A 22,472-nucleotide genomic window follows, 5' to 3' on the forward strand; every position below is an offset into this window, starting at 1 on the left:
ACAGAGTCTTAAACCTAAGTTAGCCTGGGGGTAAGGTGTCTAATTTTTTTGGTCTAAATTAAGTCAGTCTTTATTTTTGTGAAACAGTCTAACTTGCATTAGACTAGTCTATGAGCAAATTTTAGACTTGTCTAACGCTATAGACCGGTCTAAAATAGCTTTGTGAAACCGGCCCCAGGTCGGAGCTCCAGCTGTTGCTGTTATAGCCACTAGAGAAGCTCCTCTATGATCTCTGTATGTGCCGTCGTGAGTATTACGTCATTGGATCACGGTCCTCTGGTCATGAGTGAGAGCAGTCTCTCCTTAAAGGGTTAGTTCACCCAAAAATGAATATTCTGTCAGTAATTACTCACCCTCATGTTGTTCCAACCCTGTAAGACTTTCGTTCATCTCCGGAACACAGATTAAGATATTTTTGATGAAATCTGAGAGCTGGCTCACTTCTTCATAGGCTTCCATGTTATTGAAACTTGCCGGCCGAGAAAGTTAGTAAAGACAATGTTTAAAATAGTCCAAGTGACTACAGTGGCTCAACCGTAAGTTTATCAAGCAACAAGAATACTTTTTGTGCCCAAAAAACAACAAAAATAACGACTTTATTCAACTATTCATTTTGTTCTGTGTAGGCCTCTGACGTAAGTTCACGTAGTGTAACAGCGCAACGTCAGAACGTAGGCTCACTATTTGGCCAGCATCACACACATGACCAGCGTGGGCCAATAGTGAGCTTCTGACGTTGCGTTGCGCTGTTACACTACGTGAACTCACGTCAGAGGCCCACACAGAACAACATGACTAATAATTACTGACAGAATTTTCATTTTTGGGTGAACTAACCCTTTAGTGTAGATCTCCTCTTCCTATCCCTCGCTCTGAGCCACGCTGCTGCTTTTGGGGTCCATCACCTCCTCGTCCAGTGCCCAAGTGGGCTTGAAAGTTCCTTTTTGGGTTTTGTTTGGATTATTTATTTAGTTGTGTTCAGGCATGTACTGGCCATCGGGACTACCGGGAGATTCCCGGTGGGCCGCGGTGTGTCCGGTGTGTGATGTATTTTGTTTTTAAATAATTAAAATATCAATACATTCGTAAGTGTATTATTGTATAGGCCTCTCATTGGCCGCATGAAGCTGATGCGAGCTGCGAGACTGACAGGTAGGTTAAACGTGTGATGAGCACATGTGACATGTTCACTGAGTATTGGCCAATCAGAATCAAGTTATAGACTTGCAAAGCGGCCGCTTTACAACTGCAGCGAATAGCCTACTGATGTGATGATGTGCAATGATAGTCAACAAAATCTCTAGACGTAAAGGAGGGGCCGATAAGTTGAGAGAAAAAAAAACGACAAGCACTTGAAGCAGAGGCCACCAAATGTGTAAAAATAAATGAATTATTTGCTGGAAGGCCGGCAAAAAACTTCAGTGAAGATGTCAGCAGGGCGGGCCGATGGCTGAGGTGAGATGGACATTTAATGATAGGCTACATACACGTATTGCATCGCCAGCTGTAATAGGCCACCACTCACTGATCGACATGTACATCAGATCAGTGCTGCTACTGTATAATCTCACTGCTATTAAAAATAACTCGATTAGTTTTCGTGCGCATGAAACGAAATGCATCTTGCATCTTCTTTGCGCCCGAATAGATACATTCACACACAATTGTAAAAATAACTTTCTTGGTGAGAATAAGTGAATGTAATCAATCGAGAAAAAAATCCCTTAAAGTGACTGGTAGCGCCGCAGCAGCCTTATACCTGCCGCCTAAACGATTACCGAATTTTACTAGAATTGTAATGAGACGCGTTTGTAAACCAAAATCAATTTTGATTTTGTTCCGCCAAAATAAAAGCTCGATGCAGTTTCCATCAAAATAAAAGATAAATAAAATATCAAAAAAAGATCATCACTTTCAAGTATAGAAATTAGTACAAAACTAATTATGAAAGTTTCCTTTATTTCTCAGTGCATTTGTTTTACAATATATGGCTATTACTGCCATGGGATTAATATTATAACTATCATTAGTGTAATGTAGACAGACTAAAAGAGGATTGAGTTTTTCTTTGTTCAATTTGCACACTGAATATGGGTTGGAGCTTTTAATTTTGAACTCTCAAAGTGCACCAGATTGATGAATTTAACATTACAATGCACAACATTTTCTTACGGGGGAGCATGCCCCCGAACCCCCCTAGAGGACCAGAGGTATTGAGTATTGTTTTTTTTGTTTTTTATAGTCTTTTTTTTTATTTATTTTTTTATCTGTTAACTCTCATCTCGTTCCTACTTCCTCATTACATGGCATTAGTTGTTTTAAGGAAAAGGAGTTGGTATACATATTCAATGGCGTGCAAAGATAGGTGGTGTTTATGATCATATAGTGGACCAGTATGGGCCAAAATGCCAGGGCCGAATTTTTGTCCCAGTCCAGCCCTGGTTGTGTTTATGGATTTGTTTCATATTACTGTCACGACCTGTTTAATGTTTCAGACTGTTTTGCAACAGTCTCCATCCATTGTACTGATTACCACCATGTGCTTTTAGATGTTTCAGTCATTTTCTGCTAACCTATGACCTGTAGTTAGCTCTGAGCTCGGGGTGATCTTTATACTTCTGTGACAGTATACAGTAAGTCCTTGTTTTGTCTTTAAGGTGTACAGTTCTGTAATATTTATTTTGTTTAGTTTGAATATATTGTTTTTGTGCTTTTCTTGATTTTCTGTTTCTTCTTTTTCCTCTCTTTGTAGGAGCTGAGCGCTTCCTGAAGCGGCTGTTTCTCTGCGGCACAGGCTTTACTTCACCAAGGGTTGTCATTATTGCTGTGTCATTATTGCTGTGTCATTATTTGCAGTGAATCTGGTGGGTGTGATTCTGATTGCCGTGATGTCTCCCCTTGCGGAACAAAAATATATGGGAATATACTGCAAAATATTATGCAAAATATTATGATACATTTCCATATATGCTTATATTTTACAAAATACTGCAATATATGCATTGGCCATGTATGGCTATATATTAATACATATAAAATATTTATAAATTAAGATAAAAATAGAATTACATGTAATATTCACAAAGTTGTATCCTTTATTGTGTACATGTATTGCACATACATGTTCCCATATAAATGTGAATGTATGTTTTACTCACACACACACACACACACACACACACACACACACACACACACACACACACACACACACACACACACACACACACACACACACACACACACACACACACACACACCATAGACGTAATGATTTTTATACTGTACAAACTGTATATTCTATCCCCTTACACTGCCCCTATCCCTAAACCTACCCATCACACAAAACTTTCTGCATTTTTACATTTTCAAAAAAACTCCTTCTGTATGATTTATAAGCTTTTGTACCCATGGGGACCTCAATTTAGGTCCCCACGGTGACACGAGTCCCCATGAGTCTGTGTGCATTCAGGTTTAAGTCCCCACCAGTGTAGAAAAACATGTACACACACACACACACACACACACACACACACACACACACACACACACACACGTTATGAGTTACAACAGATTTCTAGTTCCCAGCATGCTTTGCTTCTGACTGTTAAAGGAGAGTAAATGTTAAAATTAAGTGTTACTTGATGTGTTTTGCTCAATATTAATATAGATGGAGATCTGTTAGTGTTTCATGTTCTATTGTTTTGGAATTTAAAAAATTTTCTGGTATGTGTGAGTTTTTGGGGTGACCATTGTGCTGAAGAGTAGAGCCTGTGGTGACGTTGATGATTGGCTGAATATCATTTAGAATATTATTAAAATATTTTAAAAGTCATGTTTCTGCACAGTGATAGTCTGTCTTTTGGCTAAATACTTTAGTTCATGCAGGTGTGTTGTTGTTAAATAGCTTGAAAATATGGAACGTTTATAATGTAAATCATTATAAAATACAAGAAATATATTACATTATATATTTCTCTATATTTTCTCTAAAACATTATATGTTTCTGCCATCTCTAAGTGGAACGTACTTGTGTGTCATTTTTTATTTGGGTTGTTTTCCCTGTTATTCCCGTCGCTACTAAGCGCGCCACGTTTTGCTACAAATGGAAAGAACTGACAGAACAGAACAAAACAACTTGAATTGCTCTGTTTGTTAGTTAACTCAAACTCTCAGGTTTAAAATGATTTAGTATTCCCTGGGTCACATGACCACAAATGACAAAAAATTACTTCCTTGAAATGACCATTGCATGTTCCCTTCACTAACAGTCTTGTGGAAGGGCTCTTCAGTGAAGGGATCCAGTTGTTCACTTTTATTTGAAAAAACCCTACAAATGGCGTTCCCTTCCCGAAGTGCCCTTCAAGGGGGCAAAAACACAGTTTGGGATTTGCTCCAAGTTCCAGACAAACCAGTCAACAGAAAGAACTGACAGACAAAACTGGTTTGATACACAGAATTGAGGAAATCTTCCTTCGTCACACTCCAGCACAGGGGTGGCTGCATGAAAACACCTGGACTTATTTGTAATATTATTTTCATTGTTTGTATAAAGTACCAGTGTCTGATCTTGTTAGTGTGTTTTATGCAAATCAAGGTAAAACCAAAGACTTTGACTTTGTTAAAACTCAGTTTCAAGTCACTAGGATTCATTTTCACTTCCAGTATTTAGAACTTTCAGAGCAAAATGACCACATTTACAACTAACATTTTGTCATAATTTACAAAGCATTATATCAAATAGACGTCTCTGAGATGTACGTGTGCTATCAGGGTATGGTGATATGTTTCTAAAGTGTGACATGGCATCCTATCAGATATGAATATGTCACAGTTAAATGTGTTTTTGCTTATTGTGTATTGAGTCTTAAGCCTCCATGTTACTGATCATCCAATGAATTATATAATAAACAGATTTTACAGTCACTCAGTTGGTTTTGAGTCCAAATGTTTGTTGAAATGCTTTGGCCTCAAAAGTGGATTTAGATGATCTTAGTTCAATTTCCGTTACATTGAAACTGCTAAAACAAGTCAGTGTGTTTGATATGCGTTCGCATTGTGTTTTTTTGTGAATGCACAAAATGTCTACTTGCATGACGTATTTCCTCTATTTGGCCCAAGTGTTCAAGTAGGTCTGAAGACTGCAAGTGTGTGTAGAACTTTTGAGAAGCTTTTATTTATTATATTTTCAATTCTTTGCATTTTAAAAATAAACTTCTACATGTCTGTTCAGTAGTCGCCAACCAGACTCATCTCTACACAAACCAGACTCATCACTATGGAGGGATTATTGGGTCAGATTTAAAACTAAAAGTCTAAAACTAAAAGTCTTAAACGAAAACTAAAAGTCTAAATTTGAAACTAAAAGTCTAAGTCGAAAACTAAAAGTCTAAGTTGAAAATGAATTTGGTATTTAGGATTGGACATTTGGTATTTAGGATAGGGCATTTTGTATTTAGGATTGGGCATTTGGTCATTTAGGATTTAGGATTGGGCATTTAGGGATTTAGGATTGGGAATTTGGTATTTAGGATTGGGCATTTAATAATTTAGCCATTTAGAATTTAGGATTGGGAATTTGGGGATTTAGGATTGGGCATTTGAGGATTGAGGATTGAGGAGTGTATGCAAATAAGGAGGCGTGGCCCAAATACTGGAGGCTGGGTTTGAAATGGCTGGTGCGCAGAGGCACTTTATGGACAGCAGAGGGAGCTCCCAGTGCTAAGGAGCACTGTAATGACACCAAACTGAGCAGGACTGGAGCGAGGACTGTACTTTATGTAAGGGATAATGTATTGCGAATAACAACCCCGACAGGCTGAACTTGAATATTACATGGCTACCTACAAAATACATAAATAATTTGACACAAAATATTGATTTAAACAGGAGTTTATTGATTTAAAAAGAATAGTCCGTTCCGCGTCCATAGCAACGCTCTGTTTTTCATGGCAACGGTGTGTTATACTACGCAGCGGTCTGTTATCAAGAAATAACAGACCGCATTCAACATTGGAATTCAACCAAGCCAAGTAAAAAATATGCAACGCATCAGAAAAAACAAGGTTAGGAAACAGTAACTGTACGTTCACAACGCCGCCGACTTGAGCTGCAAAGAAGCTCTGGCCGCCCTGTCAAGGAGGACACTTGTCAAAAAGTACGGGGAAACTTGTTGACGCTTGTTGACAATGACCAGTGTTGCCAGATCTCACGAGACAAATAAGCAACCAGGCCAGTGAAAACAAGCCCAAAACAAGCGACCCCCCCATCCCAACGCCCCGCCCCCCTTAACTGTGCGCAGTTTTGCGAAACTGTAGCCTATGGTACAGTTTATTTATTTTTCTGTTTATTTATTATGTTCTGTGAACATACATTATTTTTCTGTTTATTTATTATGTTCTGTGAACATATAGAGCAATGACATGGTTAATTAATGATGTCTTTGTCACAAGTTGAGCAAATTAATTCCCCAAGGTGATCGGCTGATTTAATGGATGTGTGACAAGCTACATAGGTGCACATGGCTACCTTCAGCTCAGCTCTCTGTCTTGACTCGTTGTGTTTGGAGACTGTGAAACCAATGTCCGTAGCTAAACTTCATTGAGGAGAACGGTGCTGCATTTTTTAGCGCAATTTTCCACCGGAAAAAAAATTGCGCTTGTTAACTCGTGATTTCTGTTCTGTGCGTCTGTGCGCACCAATCTTGCACTTCTATCTAACTTACTCCTCAACCAGACCACCTAGAGACTTCGGGTTTTCGGCAGTATGTTAAGGAAGGTCTAATCTCGGGAACGCACAAAAAAAATCCAGGAAAAGATTTACTATCTCTTAGTGTTGTGATCCCATGAGGTGAGAAAATTGCGCTAAAACACTCACTGAGTTTTTATTACTTGTTTTTAAATGTTTTTCTGTGCTAGCATGTTGTACGAGGTCCGCTAATGTTACATACTCTGCACAGTGCTTTTGAGTCACCCCCCACGACAGGTTGAATCCATTCTTTTACTCCTTTTTCTTTCTCCCAGTCTGTGTTATATTTCTTCCCGTATTTCGCTCACTGTCCCGGGCATTTGCCCCTCCAAAAACTCTCCTACAGTCCATCTCGCGACTCGCGCGCGTATTTTCATTTAAACGTCACTGACGTTTTCCTAACCATAAAAAAAACAGACAGCCCTGCTCGTGCTCTGCCTCTGATTGGCTAGTACTTGTTGACATCTTGGTTAGAGCCAATTAGAAGCAGGACGTGGATGGGGAAAAACTCTGCTTTCTCCTGTGTGTATGGGAAAGGGGAGGGACCGAGGGAACAGGCAAGACAAGCTACGTTTAACATATACAATATCTGCTTGACAACTTATTGTGGAGCTGGGAACAAGCCCAAAATAAGCAACTACACTTTAGAAACAAGCCCAAAAAAACGCAACCCGCGACAACCAATATTTGTAAGCGACTTTACAGAAAAACAAGCCCAAAGTTGCTTATAATAAGCGGACTTGGCAACACTGACAATGACAACGTTTCATTTATCATTTCATTTATCATTTCATTTATCATTATCATTTGCATGTCAGTTTAACAAGGGCGCGCTTGACAGGGCAGAGAGAGAGAGAGAGCCCCGGCCGCGCGCGCGCACTCACTTTAATAATAATATTAGTTATTCTCATTGTCAGACCGATAGCACTCCTTTCACTGGTTACTTTGTGTGTGAGTCCACATAAATGTTACAACGCTGTCATTAAGTTGAAGTTATCACATTGTAAAGTACAGTCCTCGCTCCAGCCCTGCTCACTCGCTCTGTTTGGTGTCATTACAGTGCTCCTTAGCACTGGGAGCTCCCTCTGCTGTCCATAAAGTGCCTCTGCGCACCAGCCATTTCAAACCCAGCCTCCAGTATATGGGCCACGCCTCCTTATTTGCATACACTCCTCAATCCTCAATCCTCAAATGCCCAATCCTAAATCCCCAAATTCCCAATCCTAAATCCTAAATGGCTAAATGATTAAATGCCCAATCCTAAATACCAAATTCCCAATCCTAAATCCTAAATGACCACATGTCCAATCCTAAATACCAAATACCCTATCCTAAATACCAAATGCCCAATCCTAAATACCAAATACCCTATCCTAAATACCAAATGCCCAATCCTAAATACCAAATTCATTTTCAAGTTAGACTTTTAGTTTTCGACTTAGACTTTTAGTTTCAAATTTAGACTTTTAGTTTTCGTTTAAGACTTTTAGTTTTAGACTTTTAGTTTTAAATCTGACCCAATAATCCCTCCATACATCTCTACACAAACCAGCATCTCTACACAAACCAGACTCATCTTTACACAAACCAGACTCATCTTTACACAAACCAGACTCATCTTTACACCAAAAAAATGTGCAACACTTTGTTTTTACTGCCAAATGATATGCATCTAATTAATTTAAACTACGGTGGAATGTTTTCCTCGACATCTCGATTTCAGGGCACATGAGTTTCCGAACATAATGCATGATGGGATACGCTTAGCCTTGAATAACACTCTGAAGCGGTATTGGAGATAGTGTGGGTTTCGTGTGCATTAAGGGAACTGCAGTTTGACATTTTAAGACATGGGACAGTCGTGCTCTCAAGTGGCCAAGACCGCAAGTGTGAATATTTGGACAAGGCTCCTGACTGGCAGATGAAGCAAAATAACCAGCTATTGTCCTAAAGTTCCAGTATTTGGCTGGTGACGGGTGTTCATTTCCCATCCTGACTGTATAAAGCTTCATTCATTTTACATATGTGCATTTTTAATACATTATAATTATAATTCACATGAAGCCCACATTAGCTTATCCTAACACATAGTGAACATTACAGAAAAAATACAACTAGTAACTTTCATTACTTCTGAAATCAACATGTCCAAGAGTCAGATGTAAAAGCTGCTGTATTGGCAGTAAAGTGCACTGGATCTTTTTGACCACTAGATGACAGTAAAGTCAATGGAAGTGCAGGAAAGATTTGAGTAATGGATGTAATTCCTCTATTTTGAGAGGCTGTTCACTGCAGAGTCGTGGGTGGAGAGAGAAGTCCAGCTCTTCTCTCTGGATGTAATTTGGGTGTAATGGGTGGAGCGAGACGGTCCAACAACACCCTAACCGACCCATAACTCTCTCCCTCCACCCATTAGATCCACTGAGGAGGAGCTGGACGTCATTTGGCTCTGCAGTGAACATCACTGCTCCATTATTAGGAGTTATTAAATAGATCCATCAGTGATGTATTAGTGTTTATGAAGACCATTAAAACTATTTCTCCTGTATCTGTCGTCGGTCTGGTCTCTGAGTGCTTGTGTCGTCTGTCAGAAACTGCCATTGACCCACTTAACCTCAATGTAGCTGATGGTTATGACTGTGTGTGTGTGTGTGTGTGTGTGTGTGTGTTGTCCACTGCTTCATGTGCTTATGAGTTTGTGTCAGAAAGAGGAAGTGAAACTAAGAGCTGTAAAGATGCTGCTCAGACGCTCCTGCAGACATGATGAGCATCTTTACACTGTTCTTTCTCAAAGCAAACATCTTTCACATATTCTCTCACAAAGATCTGACAATACTGAGCTCTACAGAGATACATGTAAAGCTTGTGTGTGTTTGACATCTGAGACGTTAACTTTCTTCTTCAGTTGTTCTTGTGTAGTTGAGATGACGGTCACTCATAACCAGGAAGAGGAAGACCAACATTTAGATGCTCTTTATAAAGTGTGAAAACTGCAGCGTCTGACGCCTTAAACTGCGGATGTTTTTCTCATTTGGGCGTCGACACTGAAACATTGACACTTCAGAGCGGTAAGACCATTTTATACATTATTGTTTTATGAACTAAAATATTTAGGTAGGGCTACAATTTATAAAACTGTTTTAGGTGAATGTTGATTTGATGAAGTGATTTAAACTCCAGAAGCTCAATATCTGTTGTAGATTCATGTGTAAATATTGTGTGAAGCTCTTTAGACACACGAGGCCTGACATGAGAAACATCATCAGTTCACATCAAGCCTTCAATGAGCCGTGAATTATTAATCATCATGTGCTTTATCAATAGAGTTTGTGATGTTGTGTATAGATGATGCTCATAATGTCATAATTGTCAGTTTTATGATTGCAGAAGTCACTATGGTGTCGTCTCTCATAAAGTCTCTTCCTCTGATCGTAGTGATCATGACTGCGGGTGAGTCTTCAGTTTCACTCACTATACTGATATTTTAACAAAAGATGATTGAGCTCTTCACACTTATAAACGGACATGAGTGTTTTACTGTCAGCTAATATCAAAATGATCAAAAGTGAAAAGATATTTTTTGTATATTTCTTCAAAACACCTGAAAGTCTCTTCATTCCTCATTTCTGTGTTTCAGGGGTTGATGGTCAGCAGGATTGGGGAGTGAATTACAGCCCTTCATATGTTTGTGCATTAAAAGGATCAACAGTGACAATATACTGTACTTTAACATATCCTTATGGTTATGAGATCAGAACAGCTTTCTGGACCAAAACTGTTGTAAATGATGGAGAACCACCTAACTTTTGTTCAGATCCAGAGAAGAGAAGAGGGATTCAGTGTAACAGTGAAGATAAACACACTTCCAGCATCACTTTGACGGCTGTAACAGAAGCTGATAAACACATCTACTACTGCAGATTTACTACAGATAAAGCGGAGGGAAAATGGATGGGGATTCCTGGAGTTCAGCTTGACGTCACAGGTAAAACTACTGAACTCTCAGAAATCGACCACAGAAACATTCAAACACACACATCACACACTTTCTTATGTTACTGAATCTGCCAGATGACCTTCTTTATTTGTTGGAACACAAAAGGAGATATTTTATCAAATGTCCTGATAGCTCTTGTTCATATAATGACAGTCGGCACCTTCTTCAAGCTTTAATTGTCTTAAAATGATGTGACTTTTGACTGATATTCCAGTGTTGTGAAGGTGTGCAATAGAGTTCATCAAGAAACAAAGTAACAAAACAAACTGTAATATATTATTTATCACAAATCTTCACTGCTGTTCTCAAACACTCTCATATATGCAAGATCAAGATGTGTACTCAGTAATTGTTGGAGTCATTATATTGAGTTGTTTTATGTTTGTTTGTGACACTAAAGGGCGTATGACTATTTGTAGTGCATTTAAGCCAAGTGATGATGAGTTACAGGCGCAATGGAAGGTCAGACACACTTTTTGGCCGTGCCGTGTTGAGTGTGCTGTGCAGGACTGTGCTCGTGCCCGTAACAGTTTGTTTTGAATTAAATATTTAGTTTATTAGTAGAAAGTTAAGTTTGGAGTATTTAAGGGCCAAGCCCTTATTATATCTATTCGTTTTCTTATTATTTTTTCAGGATTATTATTAAGATAGTATTATTTCTCACAGCGTCGTAAAGTACATGAGTCTGAAAGTGAACTCGCGGTGTGTGTTATCCAGCTGATGTGGGCGTTCACGTTTGCATGGATCGCCTCAGATAATTTGCGTTTGAATAGCGCGCGCTCTCCATGGGCGGGGTCACATTAAAACTTAATGAGATGAGATGAGAACGACTGACATCTCTCTTTTCACACATATTACATAAACTGAGAATATTAATTTTTTTTATAAAAATTACTTCATTTAAAAGAAGAGAATTCAAGCTTCATGCCTGTGTGTCTGTATGCCTGTTTGACTGAGTATTCGCTGAGTTACAGTTCATTTTCGGACGCGTACATTTTTAATATATTATTTAGCAAAAATCTTCACTGCTGTTCTCAAACACTCTCATACATGCAAGATCAAGATGTGTACTCAGTAATTGTTGGAGTCATTATATTGAGTTGTTTTATTTTTGTTTGTGACACTAGAGGGCGTATGACTATTTGTAGTGCATTTAAGCCAAGTGATGATGAGTTACAGGCGCAATGGAAGATCAGACAAACTTTCTGGCCGTGTCGTGTTGAGTGTGCTGTGCTGGACTGTGCTCGTGCCCGTTACAGTTTGTTTTGAATGAAATATTTATTATTAGTGTATTTAATAATAAAATTATGCGTATTTATTAGTAGAAAGTTAAGTTTGAAGTATTTCTTTTTCATTTTGTTTTATTCATTGTTTGTTATGCCAGTTGACAATAAATGGATTGGCATATCCGACTTTATCACATAGGTATTGACAATGTGTTTATTTTATTCAAGACAGAGGCTCGTGTCAAAACCAGACTTCTAAAAACTGACAATGATAATGTTCGTCGTCAATAGCAACACTGTAATAGTAGACTTACAGTAATATTGTTGAAGTGATTGTCTTGTTGCTAGAATTATTTCTTTGTTAATTGTAATGGGTTATAAGATAATAATCAGGTAGGATTTTAAACGGTTTCTTAAATCAATATTTCATGTCTCCATCATTATTAATGCTGTGTAAAAAGTGATATGACTGATATGATACATTATCTTTAAATGTCCACCTAAATGTTTGAACTTGTTTGTTGTTCTCGGCTCAAAGCTGATTATAGGAACTTTTTCTTCATGGAAGCTTTGGGTTTAATTAGACATTATTTCATGTCTAATTATTTATGTATGTGGCGAGTATTAGTGTAATAATCAGGATAATGTACATCAAGCTGGTTGTTATCGCAGAATAAACTCTGACCGGTTCACAAATCCTGATCACCCTGTTGGGGTTTATTTGCAACTACCGGCTGGATGTACATTATTTTTACATTATGTTGCTGCCAGAAGAGATTAAAATAAGATTAAAATAAATGTGTTGATTTAATGCTAGATTCCCTGTTCATTAGGACCAGTTGTATCAGTGAAACTGCGAACAGGTCGTTTATTTTTATTTATTATTTTCTCTTTTTGTGTTCTGAAAAACAAAGAAAGTCATGCAGCTTTAGAACCAAATAAATAATGATTAAAAAAAGTAAAAATGATCAAAAAAATATATTTTTAGGTGAGTTGTTGTTGATGTTGTTGTTGTTGATGTTGTTGTTGTTGTTGTTGTTGTTGTTGTTGTTGTGTCAGACCTGCAGGTGGAGACACAGCAGAGTGTGAAAGAGAGAGATTCAGTCACTCTGACATGTAAAAGCAGCTGCTCTCTGCCTGAACAAACAACATTCATCTGGTACAGAAACACACAGATATTCACTAAAGGAACAATGACAGTGAATCGGCTTCATCTGTGGTCATTCAGTCGTTCTGATACCGGAGACTACAGGTGTGCCGTTAAAGGACATGAACATCTGATCTCTTCTGCTGTTTATCTCACTGTAGGATGTGAGTACAAATTGATTCATTATTATAAGTGAAATATCTCACACTATTGGGATGTTTATATTTCATTTGGGAGAGTTTATAAAGCTAGGCTCAAACTGAAATCTCTAGTAGTGTGTTGTGAAAAGTGTAGAAGAAAAATATAGCAGCGTTTGTCGGAGTTCAAGCGCTTTAAGGCCTGTAAGCATATGTAACTGGTCCCACTTGATGGGGCGTTGACTCTGCGTTGTGTGTGCGTAGAACAAATAGACATCAAACTTCTATGACGGCATATTGTGTCAAGATATGCACTGTCTTTGCCACCACAGGAACGGGAACAGTACCATAATAAACTTGTTTCAGCTAATGGCAATTGTCTGCCTGATCCCGAGCTCCTATCAGAATGGGTAGACAACGTTAGCAAGTGGCCAGATATTCACTGGTACTGCTATCTGTTTAGATAGATACTGCTATCTGCTGAGTCTGTATATGACACAGGTCACAATTAATGCCAGATATCAAACTTCACCTAACTATTAAATCAGTCTACAGTTTACAGAAAACATTTGTTTACTTACCATGGTTGTCCCAGTCTGCCCATTTATAAAAAATAAAAAATAAAAAACTATGAACAGATTTCTGTTAACTATTAACCTGCATAGCTTAATGTTATAGTGTACAGAAAACTGTTCATAGTTTTTTTTTTTTATATATAAACGGGCAGACTGGGACAATGCTACGATCAAAGAGGCTTGTGCTTGTAGTGCTCACTTCATATCAGGTAAAGTCATCCTTTATCATCCCTTTCTGTTAGATTAAACTCGAAAGCCTGGATTGCATGAACAGTTTTCTGTACACTATCCTATAACGTTAAGCAATGCAGGTTAATAGTTTTGTATATGTCATGGACCTGTGTCATGCTACAGACGTAGCCAGCTGCTAGGAGTTAGCCGCAGGCTAGCGGCTTTGTGCCAACAACTGTAGAGTTAAGCCATGCTAAGTAAACAAATGTTTTCTGTAAACTGTAGACTGATTTAATAGTTAGGTGAAGTTTGATATCTGGCATTAATTGTGACCTGTCATGCTACAGACTTAGCAGATAGCAGTAAGTTATATTTCTGAACAGAAGTCGTCTATTTTTTTTTAAACGGATGAGATCCTGCAGGAATCCTGAAACTGACTCCAACTGGTGCGATTTTCACAGTCCACGACGCAACAAGTAGGCATTCTTTTCTTGACGAAATCCTTTTTTTTAACACACAGTGGGATTGAATGAATTTTCTGACCCCGACCTGTGACGTCAACCGTGAAGGGCTCTATAAACCCTTTTTGTGCCGACGTCACGATTACGTCATGGCGTTTACTGGAGGCAAAACAAAGGGAAAACTGGAGGCGGTCAATACACACCAGCACAGAGTGCAGGCTCCAATTAGAAATGTGATTGCATAATGTTTTCTAAACTATTGTGATTATTTGTGATCTGGCTCTGTCCAGTAAAATTAACTTTTGCAAATAATGATCGCGGTCCTGGACAGTGAGTGACCTTACACATTAAGATAAAATCGGATTTTCTCCAGTCATTGTTAAAAAACAAGTTAACAAAACTTGCAAACTAACCTCAGTGAAGGACGTTAGTGTTGGAAAACAACAGCACATAAGCCACTTGAGCACACATTCAACTTCGACAAAAATGGCACGTCGGTGTAATCCCACTTTGCAAATCACGATAAAACACCCAAATAACAGTTTTATTTTTTTTACATATAAACAAACTAATACGCAGAGATGGGCATAAATACATGGAAATGTATTTAAAATACAAATACAAAATACTGTGTGAAAAAATGTATTTAAATACAAATACAGTATTTTGTATTTTGAAAATACACAAAATAAATGTTAAATTGGCCATCCAGTGCAGGGATAGGTCACAGTGAATGAAGAAACTACATAGGCCTAATGACTTTTCATTGCTAACCTCATCTCTGCCCTCTCTGTCTTTTACTTCACAGTAACAATATCATGGTTTCACAATTCTCAATATCAGTTTTGATTCCACAGCATAAACTGAATTTCAAACTCTTTTGAGTTTTTTTTTTTTTTTTTTTGCAGGTAGTCCAATGCTTTTTAAGTAATTTTATGTTTATTTTATGTAAAGTTTATTTGTTTCTATAAGTTTATTAAAATTAGAAAGTGCATCTAAAATTTAAAATTAGAATTAATTTAGATTCATTTGACACTATTTACCCCTTTTTTTTTTTATGTACAATAAAACTAAAAGCTTTTTGTGATTTTTTAAAAGATTTTTGTGGAGTATCATTCATCAGTGTTTGTTTTTCCACTCCAACGTTCCAATAATTCCTGCCCACTAGAAGCTGCACAGATAAATTTGCTTACCCCACAAATAGGCCCATCTATGTAAATGATTCAGAAAAAGTTCCATCAATTCAAACTTTATATCATCGCTATGATATGTAGTGTCATATCACCCAGCCCTAACATGCAGTGATGCTTTAAACACATTTGACAAGATAAAAATCAACAACCGGTCAAGACTGATTGGCTTCCGCTATTTTTTTACACTTGTCTTTGCTCTTTTATTCTTTCATGTTAACTGAAGTGAATAATGCACTATTTTAACTTTAATCAACAAGTAGAATTGATCATGACATTCTCACCTTATATAAAAAAATCGCTGATCTAGTGAATGTCTGAACTAGTTGATGCACAAAATTAGTACCCTGAAGAGGTTGACTGGCAAAAAGTATTTTGAAAATACAAAAATACTCATCTTAAATGTATTTAAATACAAATTACATTAGATTTTTTCCAAAGGCTTTAAAATACAAAATAGTATTTTGTATTTCAAATACGTATTTTAAATACATGTATCTGAAATACTGCCCATCCCTGCTAATGTGTTGAAATATTATTACCTTTGGCTCTATGACTATGAGCCACGAGACATCCTCATCTCAGCTTAGCTTAGCGTGAACTGAGAAAGCTCAAAGTTAAGTGTCTCTTAAAGGGGCAGTACACTTCATTACCAAATCGTATATATACTCAAACTAATTAAATCAAAAGGAAATACAATGAAATCAAACAATATAATTATTCAAAATAAAAGAATCAGAGTTCATACAATGAGAAAAGGGGAGATTTTGAGTGCAAATAATAATGCTATTTTACATTCGTTACACATACATGTAAAAAGTTATAATGTTTTATTTAGCAAGCATTAAATTACTTAGAACAAAAATGGAAAATACAATTTACAGCCAATACAGGCAGTTTACTAAGGAAATACATGTTTTTTTTAAAGCCTTTTAAAGCAGTTAAAGCACCACTTATGTAACTGTGTAACTTATGTAACTAAATGGCCCGATGTGAATTAAAGTTTGCATGCTTCTTTAGAAAGAAGTTGCGTGTGCTGCAAGTGCTCACCTAATGATGCGAAGTTCTGAGTTTTCATTTAGGAACAATAGGCTTTTGGGTAGACTTGGCTACGCCTGTTTTCTAAAGGACCCAGCTGTATATCCGAAGTACTTTTCGTACTTTCTCCACTGTAGCGCCCCCGTCAGGCCGATCGGGGTGAGTCTTGGTGACGTTGTAGACGGGGTGGGTACTACCAGCCCTCAAAGTTTCAAGTCTCTACGACTTACGGATTGGTCTGACCGATCACTTTTAGGGGAAATGCTGATCCTTGGAAATGTACCACGTACTTGAACCCAATGAAAGATTTCTGTATTTGTTGCTGAAAGCCTCTTTAATTATTTTCCTTATTTCTGTGTTTCAGGGGTTTATGGTCTGCAGGATTGGGGAGTGAATTACAGCCCTTCATATGTTTGTGTATTAAAGGGATCAACAGTGACAATATCCTGTACTTTAACATATCCTCTGGGTTATAAACTTGTAAAAGGTTTCTGGACCAAAACTGTTGTAACTGATGGAGAATCACCTGATCTGTGTTCAGATCCACAGAAGAGAGGAAGAGTTCAGTGTAACAGCGAATATTATAAAGACACTTCCAGCATCACTTTGACGGCTGTAACAGAAGCTGATAAACACATCTACTACTGCAGAATTACAGATTATCAGTATAATAGATGGACAGTGATTCCTGGATCTTGGCTTGATGTCACAGGTAAAACTAGTGAACTCTCAGAAATAAAACACAAAACCTTTTCTATTAATGATTGAATGTATTAGATTAAACGGGAGGGAGTGATGGATGGAGGTTGGACTCAAACTCAGGTCTCCTTGACAACAGCAGCTGTTTATATATCAGAAGTGAATCACTATCATCTGTGCCACAGAAATATCCAGCAATATATTATGTAACTGCTGTCTGACCTGCTTCATTTTAGTGTTTTAAAGTTATTATTTTAGTATCATTGCCATGATGCTGATGTTGTGATGACAGTGAATATGTTGATATTGTTGTTGTTGTGTCAGACCTGCAGGTGGAGACACAGCAGAGTGTGAAAGAGGGAGATTCAGTCACTCTGACATGTAAAAGCAGCTGCTCTCTGCCTGAACAAACAACATTCATCTGGTACAGAAACACACAGAGAATAACTGATGGAACAGTGAATCAGCTTCATCTGCGGTCAGTCAATCGTTCTGATGAAGGAAACTACAGTTGTGGCGTTACAGGACTTCATCATCTGATCTCTCCTCCTGTTCATCTTAATGTTGAATGTGAGTACAAACTGATTCATTAATATTAGTGAAATAGTTCACAGATTATTCAGAATTTAGTTCAGATTTGTTTGGTAATTTCAGGACCAGACTGCATGACATTTTTGTTTATTAGACATTAACCCCTTTACAAGATCTCCGACGGCCCCAGATTATTGTTGTTCAACATTCACCTCACGTTAAAACATCACTCTTACTTGATCTGGACAAACTGAGTATCATTAGAAAGATTAAAGACTCCAGCTTCGATATTTGACCACTGTTTATGATAAAACTAGGTTGCAATGACATTCATTTCTTAATTTATGTCAGGAGTGTAAAGTAATCGATCTGTAATATTTGATATTTTGAACAGAATAAAAACACGCACTCATATTCAGTCACGTCTGCTCTGGTTTATTGTGTTCACAGCTTCACTGAACAGCATCTGTTACGGCTCTTAGTGCAAAAGTGCGAATATTGGGAGAAATATTGATTTATTCTCACGTATGCAAAATATTTCGTCATACAGAATACCATTTCTATTGATTTCCCACTGAATTATGTGATCTGAAGAGCTGAGCGTTTAGAGCGAGCTCTGTCTCTCCTCTTTCTGCTTTGTGTCAGTTATGATCTCAGCGCTCTCTCATTCGCTGTACAGCTGTCAATCATCTTACGTGATCATATTCTCTGCTCTTCTGCATGACACTGTCCTGTACACTTCCTCGTTCTGAGCTTCGGGAAGAACAAACCCAAAGAAACATTTCTACACGTGAAACAAGAAGCTAATAAACACACGATTACGATACATGCATATACAAGGCTAAAATAACATATTTCAACATCATTATGATTAAAATCCACATTAGATCGCGATCGGAAGTTAATACAAAAACTCAATGATTGTTTAAAGTGAGTTTTGAGTTAAAGTGTAATATTAGTCTTTTAAATTGTGTTATGAAGCTTGATGCTAATTGTAGCTCTAATGTACCTGTCACACCAGGAGCTTTTATTCCATAATCTAATTTGTTATAGAATTCACATAAGGTCCCAAGAATATGCTCATTTTCTAGAAAGACTTCTAGTTAATTGGTGGATTAGTGGGATTGAAGTGGTGTAGATGCACTGTAAAACCTTGCTGTAAAAAAAACAGCTAATTTCTGAAAGTAACGTACCATTGTCCATTAAAACATGAATTTGTGTTTAGTTACTTTTTTTTAATGAATCTTTAGTTGATAAATCTGTAAATATAATATTGTTTTATTAATTTTGCACCAGTTCAGATGTAGATTTGCACCTTTTTCATTTTGATTTCTACTTAAAGATAAACTTCAGTAATATAATAAAGATAATGGAAGGTCATGACATAAATAAAGTAATTATTTTCATATTTTATATATATATATTTAATGTAGATCCTCCAAAGAGCGTCTCAGTGTCCATAACTGGATCTGGTGTAATAGTGGAGGGAGATTCAGTGACTCTGAACTGCAGCAGTGACTCAAACCCTCCGGCTCTGAACTTCAGCTGGTTTAAGGAGAATGAAACCTCAGCTGTTGGATCTGGACAGAGTTTCAGCATCTCCAGCTTTAACTCCAGTTTCAGTGGACGCTTCTACTGTGAGGCTCAGAATAAACATGGATCTCAGAGATCAGCGTCTGTTTCACTCACTGTTAAAGGTATTTTCTATAATCAGACACTCTTTCAGTTTCATCTGTCTCACGTGTGAAATGATCTTCATGATCATCTTGTTTCAGGGGTTCAGAGAGATGCTCTGCTCACAGTTTCTGGGATCGTGGCGGGATGTGGAGCATTGATCTTCATCATCATCATCATCATCATCATCATCGTGTTCATAAAGTGAGTGAATGTTGAGCAGCTCCTGCATTAAATTCCTTAAAAAAAATTAACATAAATGCAACATTTGTTGAACTTAAGCCTCTATCAAAAATGAATGATTCTTACAAATAAATTACTTTTCAATACTTTCGAACAAAAACATGTTTCCTCAGGAAGAAGAGGAGAGACGGTGGAGCTGAAGTTATCAGACAAAATCAGGCAAGTTTGATAATAATACATACCTGAATCTACAATGACATGATATTATATTTAACTAGAAAATTCAAGACTTACAAGATCATGTACTGCCAAATATTTGATATGAAGACAATCTGGAAAACATCATGCATGTAACTCACAGTCACTGTGTTTCTGAATGATCGATCTGTTGTTATATCTGTCTGATATTTTATTTGATGAAACTGCAGGAGGATCACATTGACAGATCAGCAGAAACGGCTTCGACCAATGACGATCCACTGTATTCACTAGTATCAGCCAATCAGAGGGATGATCTGTATTCCAACATTAACGCAAAGAAACAAACAGAAACAGACTCTGCAGATGTTACAGAGGTTCAGTATGCCAGTGTCCATCACTTCAAGAACAAAGACATGAAGACTGAAGAGTACGACTGCATTGAGACGCATCATCCGTCTGAAGCCAACAGGTGAGAAACGATTCATTTAAACTCTAATAAAACATATTCAATTCTTAATCAGAGCTCTTGTTTTGTGTTGTTGAGATGATGGATTGTTACCTCTTGAAATGCCACATTATTTTTGTTTAATTTGTCCCCAGATCTGAGGATGTGATCTACAGCTCAGTCAAGTAAAGAACATGTGATCGGAGCCGCTTCCTATTGATGCTGATGGGAGACCTGGATTTGAGTCCATCCCAGGTTATGTTCCCATCTCACTGTCCTCTTGATTTCACCGTTACACATTTATGGGACTGTTTTACTGTTTAGACATGAATTGATTTGGGTTTACAGTGAGCTCTTTTATGATGATCTGAATTGATTTTCAGTATCACACACACACACACACACACACACACACACACACACACACACACACACACACACACACACACACACACACACACACACACACACACACACACACACACACACACGCACACACACACACACACACACACACACACACACACACACACACACACACACACGAACACTGTAATAGTCAAAGGCATTTTAGCTCTCGCTTTGTACAGTCAATGTAGAACAGATGTTTCCTCTTCTCTCGTCATACTGTGTGATTTTATTGCTAAATACATTAAATCTAAACATTGTCAGAAAGTCTTTAGTTTCGTTGTCATGAATATTTTGCACATTTTACACCCAACTCTCATTACTGTAATGTGCCGGGTATTGTATTTTTCATGTTTTTCATTACTGGTTAAAATACTGTAATTCATTTACACACAAACACAAATGAATGGAAATACCTACTTAAAAAAAAAAATTATTATAAGTATTTGGTATTTGACACCGCATGCCAGTTTTCAAGTTAATCGGACTGACTGTTGCGTAGATATAGACGTTTTCATGTTTAAAAAATAATAATTTTATAGCACCACCAAGTGGACAGTCGCTGCTTCTTTTTTCACACGACCACAGACTGAGCCAATCCGCAGGTGTACAGAGTTTGGTGAAATTATCTCATTCCGTTCAAGAGTGATAGTCGTTTTAGTAAAAGTGGCCGTGCCCACTTCACATGTTTTGTCGTCCCATCAAGGATGTGAATCAAAATATCTCCTTTTTATTTTATTTTTATTATTGACAATCAGACTCCAGAAAATCTTTCTGCACTGGTTTGGTTCCAGCCGGGCGAAAATCCTTGTAGTTGTAAGCAAAAGTAGGTTTTTCTGGAAATCCAACATACCCAAAAAGAGCGACGATTGAATTCGAGACATGAACATGAGACGCTTGTTTGTATTGAGCCAATGTTTCTGATGATATAAGACAATTGAGTCTGCGACTAATGGTTTAGGAGTTATGAGCGATTTCATACTTTTGATCGCTGTAGCGCCACCATCAGGCCGATTAGGGTGAGCTTTAGTGACGTTGTAGATGGGGTGGTTACTACCATCCCTCGAAGTTTCATGTCTCTACGACTTACGGTTTGATCTGCCCGATCACTTTTAGGGTAGAATGCTGATCTACGACACAAACAGCTCCAAGTAGAAAGTCACGTTTTGTCATCCCGAAATGCAGCATGTGTAACATGAAGATGCGCAATGCTATAGCATTCAAAGACATTGACATCACAAATATGCAAATAAAAATGTTATTCTTAATTGTTAACTCCGGGTACAGTAAGAGCAGTGTTAAACGTTAAGCAAGATAACTCAGGATTCAGTTTATGCTGGGTTTAGAATGACCCAGAATTAACTTGTTCATGTGTAAAAAGCAAGTGTGTAAAAAGCCTATTGTGTGTGTGAACATGGTTGACCCTTGCTTGCATAGAGTCAGGAAATGCTATCATATACAACCCCTGCTTAATACGTCTGTTCAGTCTTCAAACTCTCCATTTGCTCTGAGTACTAGTGAAGAAAGCTGCTGCGAACAAGGTATGAGAGTTTTTACATATTACTTGAGTTTGTAACTTGTAGGACTATGAAAGAGAAGAAATAAATAGCTTTTGGGACAAAATGTTTGTGTGTTGGTCGC

At 37.6% G+C, this 22,472-nt stretch overlaps 1 protein-coding gene and 1 long non-coding RNA gene across 2 annotated transcripts in view; one reads left to right on the plus strand and one right to left on the minus strand.

Moving 5' to 3' along the window:
• LOC309493629 (sialoadhesin-like) overlaps positions 1–22,472 on the plus strand; it is a 343,044-nt gene that overhangs the window by 209,399 nt on the left and 111,173 nt on the right. Inside the window, exons 17-18 of the mRNA XM_082162774.1 lie at positions 17,055–17,402; positions 17,714–17,959. Coding sequence (XP_082018900.1) covers positions 17,055–17,402; positions 17,714–17,959 — 594 coding nt within the window. The remainder of the gene's footprint in view (positions 1–17,054; positions 17,403–17,713; positions 17,960–22,472) is intronic.
• LOC309493941 overlaps positions 3,058–22,472 on the minus strand; it is a 31,692-nt gene continuing 12,277 nt past the window's right edge. The window contains exons 2-3 of the long non-coding RNA XR_014204118.1: positions 3,541–5,249; positions 3,058–3,153 (exon numbers count right to left, since the gene is read on the minus strand). This is a non-coding gene — a long non-coding RNA (uncharacterized lncRNA). The remainder of the gene's footprint in view (positions 3,154–3,540; positions 5,250–22,472) is intronic.

This window comes from Leuciscus leuciscus, assembly GCF_965113295.1.
Source record: "Leuciscus leuciscus genome assembly, chromosome: 3".
Taxonomy (NCBI): Eukaryota; Metazoa; Chordata; class Actinopteri; order Cypriniformes; family Leuciscidae; genus Leuciscus; species Leuciscus leuciscus.